Here is a 12,744-nt window from a genome sequence, read left to right as displayed (position 1 = left end):
TTCGTCCAACCAGGTCTCCGTTATACATGCCAGGTCAGCTTGTTCTTCCTGGATTAGGTCTCGAATGATAGAGGTCTTTCCATTTACCGATCTGGCATTGAACAGCACCACCCTTAACCCAGAGGGGCCACCATCCTGGCATCTCAGCTGTATCTTGTCGGGAGGGTTTTTTGGAGTTCCCAATATATTCTTGTTATTTTCAGGCCGAATTGTTTGTTGAGTTGTGGTATGGATTTTTGGAATTGCCAATGTTCTATTGTAAATTTTGGGCCAGATTTGCTTTTGTCTCACATTTTTGTCACGTTTTGAGCTTGCCGAATTATTATTATAAATTTTGGGCTGAAAAAAGTAATTTGTTCTCCCTTTCCCGTATCTCCCTCTACCTGTCACCACCTCTATCGCAGCCCCTCCACCCGCGGACTCACCCGCCCCGGAGGAGATCCCTCCATGATCTTCAATTACTATCTCAGTTGTCAATGTATCATAACAAACATTGTTGTGGTTGTAAATATCTGGACCCTGAGGGTCCCCCCCTTCAATCCTTCCTAAACCCTCCAGTGTGCTATGTATCATAAAGTGCGTTTGTGCATTACTGGAGGGGGAGGGAAGCTGATGAATATCAGTAATAGCAAGAGTAACATATGAAAACAAATGAAACAACAGCAATTCACAGTGTGAGCCAGGGGGTTAGATGAAGTCACAGTGTTTGTCAAAGTGCAGTAGTGCTACCAGCAGCAATAATGGTGGTTGGGACCAGTCGCTAGTTTCTGACAGAACCAGGCAATCTAAAGTGCAGGGCTAAAGTGCTAGATAGTATCTATAGCTCCAGTGCTGATAGGACCATATGAGCTAAAGTGCTGGACTAAAGTGCTTAACAGTTTCTACAACTCAGAGACCTTCACAATTTCCCAAAGTCACTCAGCTAGGACATTTGGCAGCAATTCGGAGCCACTACATATAACAGAGCAATATAATAACAGTGAAAACAATAAGTAAAACATTCATTAAAACAGTAAGTCGTATCACCATTCTAGTAAATTCCATATCCAATTCCATGTCCAAGGTGCTATCTATGTCTGTTGTCCAAAAGCCTGGTCCCAGAACTTCAATTTCTTCCTAAATGACAGGAGGGGTGGAGCCAATCTTACCTCAGTGGGAAGCAAGTTCCACAGGCGGGGGGCCACGGGCGAGAAGCCCCTGTCTCTTGTCCCCGCCAGACGTGTTTGTGACACTGGCAGGAGCAAGAGCAGGGCCTTTCTGGGTGATCTTAAACTGTGAGGCGGGACGTAAGGGGAGATGCGTTCGGACAAGTAAGCTGAGCCAGAACCATATAGATGACATGTGTTATGCAAACCAGGCCTGCTTCGTTGCTGAAACCCAGACTCCCTTGAAGGGAAAAAAAAGGAAAGGGTCTGTGTTTCCTTAACCCTGTTGCTGAAATCCATGCTGCCTTGAAGCTAATAGATTTATACAATATCATTACAAAAAAATCAGGAAAAGTAAACATCCATTCTGATGTATTCCAGTGTGTTGTGTCCTCTGAACAGCATCTAAATCTATTGAATCTATTTTGAAAAGAGAAAATGCCCACGCACCTGCAAATTAACAGGTCCAATTTTCATTTTACCTTATTTGTTTAGGTTGTGATAAATTGTGCCATTCCAAAAGGACTGAAATACAACCAAGCAACACAGACTTTTCATCAGTGGCGGGATGCTAGACAAGTGTATGGCCTCAACTTTGGCAGTAAAGAAGATGCCAATGTTTTTGCAAGTGCCATGATGCATGCCTTAGAAGTGTTGAATTCACAAGATTCTGGTAAGACTGCCTAAAATTTCTAGTTTTGTAGGTGGATAAAGATTCAAGATCATTTGCATTTGTTTATTTCATTTTCCCTGCCTAAGTGTAGTATCCTACATTTCTCCTTGTTGAAATTCATTTTGTCAGTTTTGGCCCAGCTTTCTAACCTGTTACAGTCGTTTAGAATTTTTATCCTGTCTTCTGGAGCTATCCCTCTCACTTTGATGCCCTCGGCAAACTTGATACTCCCGCTAAAACTTCATTGAAGTAATAAATAAAGATGTTGAACAGTACTGGGTCCAGGATCAAACCCTCCAGACCCCCACTAGTCACTTCTTTCCAGGATGAAGAAGAACCATTGGTGAGCACCCTTTGGGTTTGGTCGCTTAACCAATTGCAAATCAACCTAACTATTATTGTCGAGCCTATATTTTACTAGTTTGTTTGCAAGAAAATCATGGGGACCTTGTCAAAGGTCTTACTAAAACCAAGATATGCTACATCCACAGCATTCCCTGCATCTACCAAGCTTGTAACACTATCAAAAAAGAGATAAGATTAGTCTGGCATGAGTTGTTTTTGAGAAATCCATGTTAACATTTAGTGATCACAACGTTCCTTTCTAAGTGTTTACAGACTGCCTTCTTAATGATCTGATCCAGAATATTTCCTGGTATAGATGTCAGGATGGCAATTGTTTTGGGTCTTCTTTTTTCCCCTTCTTGAAGTTAAGGACAACATTTGCCCTCCTTAACTTCAAGAAGGGGATTTCTCCTATTCTCCAAGAATTCTCAAAGATTATCGTCAGTGGGTCTGAAATTTCTTCTGCTAGTTCCTTTAATACTCTTAGATGTATTTCATCTAGCCCTGGAGACTTGAATTCATTTCAGGTTGCCAAGTATTCCATGACTTCTACTTTACCTATTTTGGGTAGCATTTCCCCTTTTGCCTCATCAGCTCCATATTGCTCAGGTTAAACACCAATTTCCTTTCAGAAGAAGAGGTGACAGAATACATTGTGAAAAGTGCAGTTAGTTTACATATTTTAAAATGAATAATTGATTATAGGGATGGAAACAAGAACACAAAAAGCATTTCCAGAATATGTTGGTGGTATGCTCATCAAGTGGAAATGCTTAACGAATAGAAAAATATAATAACCCTCTCTGTAGCTATAATCGTGTTCAAGAATGCAGAAATGAAATTGTATCATGATATACATATTTTCTGGAGAAATCTGAATCTTCTTCATCATTCTGAATCTTATTCATATTAATAATTTACCAGCATACCAGTAGGCTTCTGAAAAGTAGTTTAAGCTCCAGAACAGTTGTTTATGGAGCAGTTGGAGTTGCCAAAAGCAAAACATATCCCTAGTTCAGTAGTACATGTTTTGTTTCGGCTTTGAAAGATGAAGCATAAGAACATTTCAAAGCAGTGGCAGCTGTTCTTGTTTAAATTAGTTTACCGAAAAGTTCTTTGATCTTTTGTATAGATCACAAAAATGTACGCCAAAATAATTCTGTTTGGTCTTTTCAGAAGCCTTAGGTTTTGTTGTGTTGTCTTTCTCTGGATCTGCTACTCATTCAATAGCTACTTTTAAGATTGGTTTCTTTAAATAGATTCTATTTAAAAATAGATTCTTCTTATAATTTTCCAATAATGGTCTATGAATCTTTCATCCATGAAAATATTTGAGATATTATTTATTAGTGCTGTTAATATTTATTCTTGTTAGTTTTGAATATATAGTCAACCCAATTTTAACTTCCACACATTTAACCCTCATGAAAATGGAGAGCTGACTGTAATATTACAAACTATGACATGGCAGGAGACAAAAAAAAATCTGCCTAGTCAATGTCAAATAAAGAGGTTCATTGATTGATAAGGAATGTTTTTAAACCACTGGATTTTGCTTTGACCGTTTTGCTTTCTTGGTAGAAAGGAAACAGTATCTACAGCTGTTCTTGAGTGAATGTGGTTGATTAATGCTCTCATGATTTTCTGTCTAATCTCATAAATGTTAGACTATTTAGATAAAATGATAATGTGGCTGTTTATTTCTTATGAAAGATAGCAGGTCACAGGTGCTTTGATGTATTCGCTCATTCGATTTATCTGCTCGTGCTTCTTTAAGATTTGTACAATTTTTACACATACATTTTGTATTAGTTTTCAGTATAACAGTTCCCATTCAGTATTCAATAGTATTTGAGATTATAATCTCTAAACTAGTTGCTCAAACTGCAGTTCAATATCATAGAATCATAGAGTCGGAAGAGATCTCGTGGGCCATCCAGTCCAACCCCCTACCAAGAAGCAGGACAATAGCGTTCAAAGCACCCCTAACAGATGGCCATCCAGCCTCTGTTTAAAAGCCCCCATAGAAGGAGCCTCCACCACACTTCAGGGTAGAGAGTTCCACGGTCAGAAAGTTCTTCCTAAAGTTCAGGTGGAATCTCCTTTCCTGTAGTTTGAAGCCATTGTTCCATGTCCTAGTCTCCAGGGCAGCAGAAAACAAGCTTGCTTCCTCCTCCCTATGACTTCCCCTCACATATTTATATATGACTATCATGTCTCCTCTCAGTCTTCTCTTCTGCAGGCTAAACATGCCCAGCTTTTTTAGCCACTCCTCATAGGGCTTGTTCTCCAGACCCTTGGCAGCATCCTGTATATCTTACAAAGAGATAATAACTTACTTGCTAATGTTTAAAATACGCTGAAGGATAGCAAACCATAATATTGTATTTATTATAGATATAGTATTTTAAATTCTTAATAGGATAAGATAGTGAGATGAATGCAGAAATCTGTCTTAAAAATTGGTTTTCCAGGTCTTCCTTTCCTTAAGATACATTTGGAAATGGTTGAAGGACTTGCATTATATCCCTCTTCACTCTCATTAATGCATTTCCTGTGCCTTCCCCTTCAACTTTAATCATGGTTGCAGATTACATCACTACAAACATTAATGAGCTTTAATACTGATAGGTTTCCTCTTAATGAAGATGTATATTACTCTATTTTAAAACACTCATTTGAGAGTGTCCTGGTCGTTGTTAATTATAGGCTGCAGTTATCAGTTAAGGAGAACTCCGGTTGAAGAAGGATGAGGATGGAGAGATAGGAACTCAATAAAACTAGAGAGGTTGATGAGAAAAAATGCAGTCCTGTGACCTTTTGTGCAAAAACTATACTTATTTTTCAGAAGTGAGTGTGCTATAATGGAAATATTTGAGAATGTTTGGTTTTGTTAATCCTATCATCATCATGGGCAATCACTCATGTCTCAGGGTGATTGGCTTCGAGGTAGAGTCTTGGCAGTTGATCTGTAGATGACTGTGAAGACCTATTATGGGTTCACATGGTCTTTCACAGTATTAACCCTATTAGTCCTAGGAAGCTAGAGAAATATTGTTTGCAGGTATTTAGGATGTTTTCTACATAGGAGACATAAGGAAACAGAAAAGATGGAACTCCCTCCCCCACCCAATATACATCATGTTTATAATGAGCTCCTAGTATAAATTTTCGACCTCTGAGTTTAGTAACATGCTTGCCACACGTGATTAATAATTCTATGACAAGAAGATGAAACCAAGTAATTGGCAACTGTGAAATAATATGAGAAGAAAACTGACCCTATAATTCTGCATGCTAATGTAATTATGGTTATGTTCACTCACATTGACAATTGTTCAACAGACACCCGTCTTTCTGAAATCTCTATAAACCGTATAATGACAAGATGATTGAACAAATTTTGATTTATAACAGAACAGCAAGTGATACAGTTTCCTAGCACCAACTGCATTTAATGTTAGTGTGGCCACATATCCATTAGTAACTCAGCCCAAGAAAAAACATTCTTGGTGTCTTTTGTTTTTAAGTCCCTGGAGTTATTCAGAAAATTGCATCAGCTAGACAGCATCAGCTTTTGTTTTTTAGATATAGTTATGATGATTCTTTATGGACAAGTAGATGTGTGCTGTCACGCGCTGGGCCTGTGAAAGAGTCTGTAGACAGGACGTGTTTTCTGTACGCCCAGCGGGACGCCAGGGGTGCCTCGGCTGGGAGACCTTTCGGATTTTCCCACACAAAGTTCTTTTAGAGACTTAGAAAGTTCAACAAAGCTTTTATTGTTGCTTAAATCTTTAATAAATCAAACAAATACTTCCAGGCTTTGAATCAACTGGTGGCTTGCTTAAATCTTGTCCACAAGGGACAGGCAACTTTCTTCATAAATTGTTTCTTCCTTCTATAAGGGAAATCCTTGACTCCTCCTTGGGCAATCTATATTTAGGCTTTGCTGGCGTGGGGCCTCTACACCCGGTTCCAATTTGCGTTATGGCTGCCGCGAGAGGTCCTTACCAGGCCATAGTCTCTGTGTAGAAGAAGTCCTTTGTTTCCCAGTGAAGGCTGGCTGAAAAACCGTGGAGCTGTATTTCTCCAGTAAAGAGCTGGCTGTAGAGTTATGGAACTAAATTCACCAACAAAGGCTATGCTGTAGTTTTCTGTAGAGCTGTGGGACTGGATCCCCCCAGCAAAGCTGTAAAAGGCGAAGCTTTCTACAGGTGAACTGATTCACGTCCTGTACGAAAGGCTTCTCTGTGTGAACTGAACTAGAGGTCCCCTTTTCCCCTCCTTAGCCCAGAAAAAGAACATAATGATAACTAAAGAACATAATGATAACTGATGGGTCATTGGCCCTATTATTGCAAACCAAGGGAAGCCACCTTATTGCAAAATGCATGGAACTTTGGAATACATGCAAACACTCAATAGAAAGGAAAAGAAGTTGGAGCTCCTGATACAGCCCGTACCAGCACAAGATGGCAACTGGTATATGGCATATATTCCGTGTCTCAAAAACTAGAACCGAGAGGGGGAAACTGGTGCCATTTTTGGAATTACCGGGTCAAGTTATCCCCAGAATCAGATCTAACATGTGTGCTGGCCAGTGTGTGTAATATTCATTTCATTTTAGGGGTTTGGATCTTCAGTTAAGTCTTGGGAGTCTGCACCACCAGAAGATATTTTAAAGGGCTCCTTGATAAAAAAAAGATTAAGAACCGCTGTTCAAAATAGTAGAATCAGCAAACTACTCCGAAGGGAGTCAGGGCGGTTTCCAACATGTATGGCAAACATCTAGTGCCAAAAAGGGGAAAACATACAAACAAATTACATCAGGACAGACCACATTGAGCAATAAAAAGCAACCTAACTTTAAACTTAATAACAGATAAATAACCAACAATGAAAACTTAAATGACCCAAAATGTCTGAATTATTTAACATAGTTTATTTAGTTAAAGCAAAACTATCTTGCTCAGAAAACTTATTAAAGTAATCTGGTCCCTGAAATATTGTGTAGTTTTCAAAAAGGGCAGTTTTAGTCACTTGACTGAATCCTCTCAAGTTGGAGGAAATGGAAGAATAAAGGGAGTGAGATAAAGAACAGTGCAGAGTGGACTTCATGTGCTTTCTTCCCTTCAGACCCATTGTGTTCATTCTTAGATGTCATTCGCTAATCTTGCTCTTGGGCAGGCTCCAGCAGTTGCTTGCCTCTTCTCTCTTGAGAATAAGACAAACAGAACAGATTTGATGTATTGTTGAAGGCTTTCATGGCTAGAATCACTGGGTTGTTGTAGGTTTTTTGTGAGGTCCTCACAACTTCTGAGGATGCTTGCCATAGATGCAGGCGAAACGCCAGAAGAGAATGCTTCTAGAACATGGCCATATAGCCCAAAAAACCTACAACAACCCAGAACAGATTTGGTGGAGAAACAAAGTGTGTGTGTGTGTGAGAGAGGTCCTCCTCATGCTTGAAGAGGGCTGGGGATGTGGCGATGAACTCTCCCAAAGAAACCATGGCTGGGTAGGCTCTGGAAGTGGTGATGACCAGGTCACCACCGTGTCCTTTCTAGCATTGCTATACCTCTTGAGTTTGAACTTATGAAAACAATTAACAACAACAACAACTTTATTTTTGTACCCCGCCTCCATCTCCCCAAAGGGACTCGAGGTGGCTTGCATGGGGACGAGCCTGAACAACATGGTTAAAACATAGCACATTAAAATAATAAAACAACAACATAGAACAGAATAAAACAACAGCATTATAATAAAATATAAAGACAAACATCAAACCAATAACCAGTGAGCTCTGCGATAATGATCAGTTTGCTTAAAAGTGTAAGGTATAAAATACAACTGATCAGTATCCCTTCCCAAGGACACCAAAATCAAAATCATGTATATGTCTAAAAAAATGAGCCATCCCCTTCTCTGGGTAGTGTGGTGAAAAGCAAGAGATAATCTGTCTTGGAAGAGCCTAAAAGAAGCACCAACCCCTTCTTCTTTCTGTGCCACTCTGCTGCTTCTGACCTTTTAAATGCCTAGAGGGGGAAATGACGGAAGGAGTGCCATGGGGTGACTGGCTCCTGGGGCATCATTGGTGCTCTCTTCTCCATGGAAAGACTGGTGACTTATCCATGGGTCATATCAAAAGTCATTGTTTGGACCCCAAACTCTGAGATCAACTTGTACATAAGGTCGACTTGTATGTGAAGATATGCGGTATATAAAATGGCAAAATAAAGGTTTACTTTCTGGAGTTTTAAAAATGTTCAAGTCATTCGTGGTTGAATCCATAGATGCAGAATCTGTGGATGTGAAGGGCCAATCATTGCTTGCATTTCTTTGCCTTTTCAGTTACGGTGTATGTAAAACCTGTTTGAGAGTGACAGAGAGAGAGAGCTGAGTCATGTATTTTTTTAATCTTTTTTCGAGGGCTCTCTGCTTCAGCATAGAGACACTATAAAGAGTTACTTGTTCATGAATTCTTTTATTCTAGTAACCCCTCCGAACATAGAGACGATCCACATTGCATAATATAGCAATTTGACACCATATTCGCTGCTGTGGCGCCATCCTATGATACCTGGGGCTTACCCTCACCCACATGCCATATCTCCAGTTAATACTCCGGTTTAATATAAGAAAATATTCTCCCTATGAACCATCTAGGAGCTTAAGATCAGCTGGGGAGGCCCTGCTCTCAGTCCCGCCTTCTTCGCAGGCACGACTGGCAGGGACAAGAGACAGGGCCTTCTCAGTGGTGGCCCCTCAGCTGTGGAACTCCCTCCCTAGGGGTATTAGATCAGCCCCCTCACTCCTGACCTTCCAGAAAAAAAGTAAAAACTTGGCTTTTCGAACAAGCCTTTGGAAATGAAGTGCAATAGACAAACATGGAACGGTGTGATACAAAATTGTGGAATGGCTCAGATGATGTTTTTGAACAATGAGATTAACAGTGAAGGCATTAGTTTTACATGTTTTAATGGTTTTATTGTTTGGATTTTACAAATATGTTTTAGATGTTATAATTATATTTTGTTATGGCATCGAATGGCAGGCAGGTTGTAAGCTGCCTTGAGTCACTTTCGGGTTCGAGAAAGGCAAGATAGAAATATTGTAAACAAATAAATAAAATGCATAGAATACATGAGTACATTTGGTTCATAAGACATGGCTTTAAAAGGAGCCAGTGATTAGATGTGACTTCTCTGTGCATTTATACTTGCTTGTTGTTAGGGAAATGTATACACTTCCTCCGAGACTCAGATTCAGAGGCAATTAGTTCCCCTGGTTTCATCAGAAGCAAACACGTCAGAATCACTTAGTTTTTGTAATAATCATGAAGCTGCTACTCTTTTTTTCCAAACAAGAAGTAACCAAAAATTATTTTGAGTTTTGTGGGAGAAAACCATGACCTTAAATAGGCCAAGGGACCCTCAGAATCTGACTAAATTGCCTCCAAAACTCCAAGAAATTGCAATATAGATTTTTTTAGTAAACACACACACAAACATATATGTTTATTGGGAGATGGGAGGACATGGAGTAGTGTTCGCAAGTCATGCTTCCTGCTCATCCCCTGGCTGCATACAGCCATGGATTTTGTTTTCTCTGTCCTGAGAGATTTGAGCTATAGAACTATACTGGCAGTCCCCAAGTTACAAACATTCAGTATCAAAATGACTCATAGTTAATAAGGGGGGTAAGACAACAAGAAGTGAAAGGTATCTACTCCTCAAAAGGGAAATTCACTCCTGAAAGAGTTGCCATGGGGTAAGGTGTCTCCACTGAAGCTTTTATCTCCAGTCCTTGTTTCCACAACAAGCCAAATTTTCCAAAATCCAGTTGTCGCAGGGACAGAAAGTGAGGTGAAATCTTCTGAACAGGGTCAAAGGCAAGAAAACAAGCACCACAGGGGCGTTAACCCTTCCCTATGTTATTCAAAGCTAAAATATAGATTTTTTGGCAGAGTCATGCTTTAAAAATGTACCTGTTCTGACTTACATACAAAATCATCTTAAGAACAAACTTATAGAACCTATCTTGTTTGTAAGTTGAGGATGCCTATATAGCTACGTTACTTGCATACTACGCGACTACGTGATCTGCCTTTCAATACACTCTAGCTGACAGGTTCAATTTAAAGTGTTTTAGAATACTTACTTAGACAGAAATATGTAATGTGAGGTGAACCTTACCCATTGTTGATGTGCAAATACTTTTAAAAGGATATCAAAACAGTTCATTAAATATCCTTATTTTGTACTGTCTTGAAGATTACATTTTATACATATGGAAGAACTCAATAATTGCTTGTCTCCTCTATAAAACACCAGATGAAACTTCTAGAGCTGAGAACTGAAAGGCTTTCTCACTATTTGTGGGTATTCTAGATTATTGTAATAAAATATATTCATCAGCTAGCCTTCTTGGCTTATTCTCCAACATAGTTTGCTATGTTTTTGCAATTCCTTTATTACATAAAACAATGTTAATTAGGATACTGATTAGATAATATGATCTTAAAAAGAATAACATTTAGTCTAAATAATAATGAATAATTGGCGTTTAATTTCTGTCACCCCAGGTGAAAGAACAACTGCTCATATTTGATAGTTTATTGATGTATATGTCTTGTAACCTGATTTTCCACAAGCATCGCCTTGAATTCAAAACATTGTGTGTAAGGCTTTGAAACATATAAGAATCGCGAATATATTCACAATATTTTCAGTAGTGTATTAATTGTGTATTAGATTAGGTTATTAACTGTTTATATTGGTGTTGAATTTTGCTGTGTTCTGTGTTTTGTGAACCGCTGTGAGTCGCCTTCGGGCTGAGAACAGCGGTATAGAAGCAAAGTAAATAAATAAATAAATAGTGATGAATAGCTTCACTCTTCATATTTATGTTGAATTATTATTCAGTTAGATGTTGCAAAACTAGAAAACACTATCGAGGATGGTGCTCAGTTACATTTTGTGTGATATACAGGTTTTTGGAGTTACTGTAAACAAAACAAGTAAATAACCAAAAGTTTGCATTGAACTTTACATGTGATTTCTTCAAATAAAAGTTAATGTATCATGTATCTTTTTTCAGGTCCAACGTTGCCTCGACAAAATGCACAACTTCCTACACAAGTGCAAAATGGCCCATCACAAGAAGATATAGAAATTCAGAGGAGGTTAGTATGGTTTGATGAATAACAGACATTGCAATGTTGATTATGCTTATTTTTATTGAGATTATTCAGGGTTCTCAGAGGCATCTTCTCAGAATAGATGTATTCTAGATTGTTTTCTTGTTTATTTTTCTTTAAAGGTGATTTCTATGGAATGCAAAAGATATCCACACATTTGGCTGGACTTAGATTTTGCATTTGCTATGGTTGTAAGATATTTGAAGGCTGCCCTTCCCTTTATTGGAGTTCCTAAACACATAGTAAGATGCAAATCTTATCAAATTCAGAGAGTATTTTAAAAAGACATACAGTAGAGTCTCACTTATCCAACCTTTGCTCATCCAACGTTCTGTATTATCCAACGCAGTCAGCCTCCCACCCGGATCCACAGCTGTTTCAATACATTGTGATATTTTGGTGCTAAATTAATAAATACAGTAATTACTACATAGCATTACCATGTATCAAACTGCTTTTTCTGTCGATTTGTTGTAAAACATGTTTTAGTGCTCAGTTTGTAAAATCATAACATAATTTGATGTTTAATAGGCTTTTCCTTAATCCCTACCTATTATCCAACATTTTTGTGTATCCAACATTCTGCCAGCCCATTTATGTTGGATAAGCAAGACTCTACTGCAGGGGTCCTCAAACTTTTTAAACAGAGGGCCAGGTCACAGTCCCTCAAACTGTTTGGAGGGCCGGATTATAATTTTTTTAAAAACATGAACGAATTCCTATGCGCACTGCACATATCTTATTTGTAGTGCAAAAAACACTTCAAAATAATACAATAATTAAAATTAAGAATAATTTTAACAAATATAAACTTATTAGTATTTCTGAAACTCCCTGCCTTTCTCCATTATCCAGCGGATATTGGCAATTTGGTCTCTCGTTCCACTGCCCTTTCTAAACCCAGCTTGTACATCTGGCAACTCTCGCTCCATGTACTGCTTGAGTCTTCCTTGCAAGATCTTGAGCATTATTTCTTGAGCATGAGAAATAAGGGCCACTGTACAAAAGTTTGAGCAGCCTTTAGCATTTCCCTTTTTTGGTATGGGGATATAAGTTGATTTTTTCCAGTCTGATGGCCATTCTTTCCCACTAGTAGAGTCCTATAAAGCTTAATTTTGCTGTCTGTCTCACTTCTGTATAATCATAGTCCAGAAAACCATTGATAGGCTATACAGTTTGTCTTCTATTCTCTACCACTTCTCTATTCAACCCCACTCGAACCTCTCAGTAGTTTCCTCTAAAACTCAAGGGAGTTTTGGAATACCATTTATTAGTTTGCCATTTGGAAGAAAAGAAGTGTGTGTGTGTGTGTGTGTGTGTGTGACTGTTGCATTGTGCTAAGCTGAAAATCCTATTGAGTATACTTTAAAAAGACTTTA

The 12,744-nt window shown here is 38.6% G+C and overlaps 1 protein-coding gene across 3 annotated transcripts in view; it reads left to right on the top strand.

Annotated features, from left to right (window-relative positions):
- Nucleotides 1-12,744, top strand: part of ENAH (ENAH actin regulator) — a 92,950-nt gene that overhangs the window by 45,414 nt on the left and 34,792 nt on the right. For all 3 annotated transcript variants that reach the window (XM_060754186.2, XM_060754188.2, XM_060754187.2), the window contains exons 3-4: nucleotides 1,641-1,818; nucleotides 11,266-11,350. In XM_060754186.2, the coding sequence (XP_060610169.2) occupies nucleotides 1,641-1,818; nucleotides 11,266-11,350 (263 nt within the window). The remainder of the gene's footprint in view (nucleotides 1-1,640; nucleotides 1,819-11,265; nucleotides 11,351-12,744) is intronic.

Source organism: Anolis sagrei, chromosome 1 (genome assembly GCF_037176765.1).
Source record: "Anolis sagrei isolate rAnoSag1 chromosome 1, rAnoSag1.mat, whole genome shotgun sequence".
In the NCBI taxonomy this organism is placed as follows: Eukaryota; Metazoa; Chordata; class Lepidosauria; order Squamata; family Dactyloidae; genus Anolis; species Anolis sagrei.
This window is presented reverse-complemented; position numbering and strand designations above follow the sequence as displayed.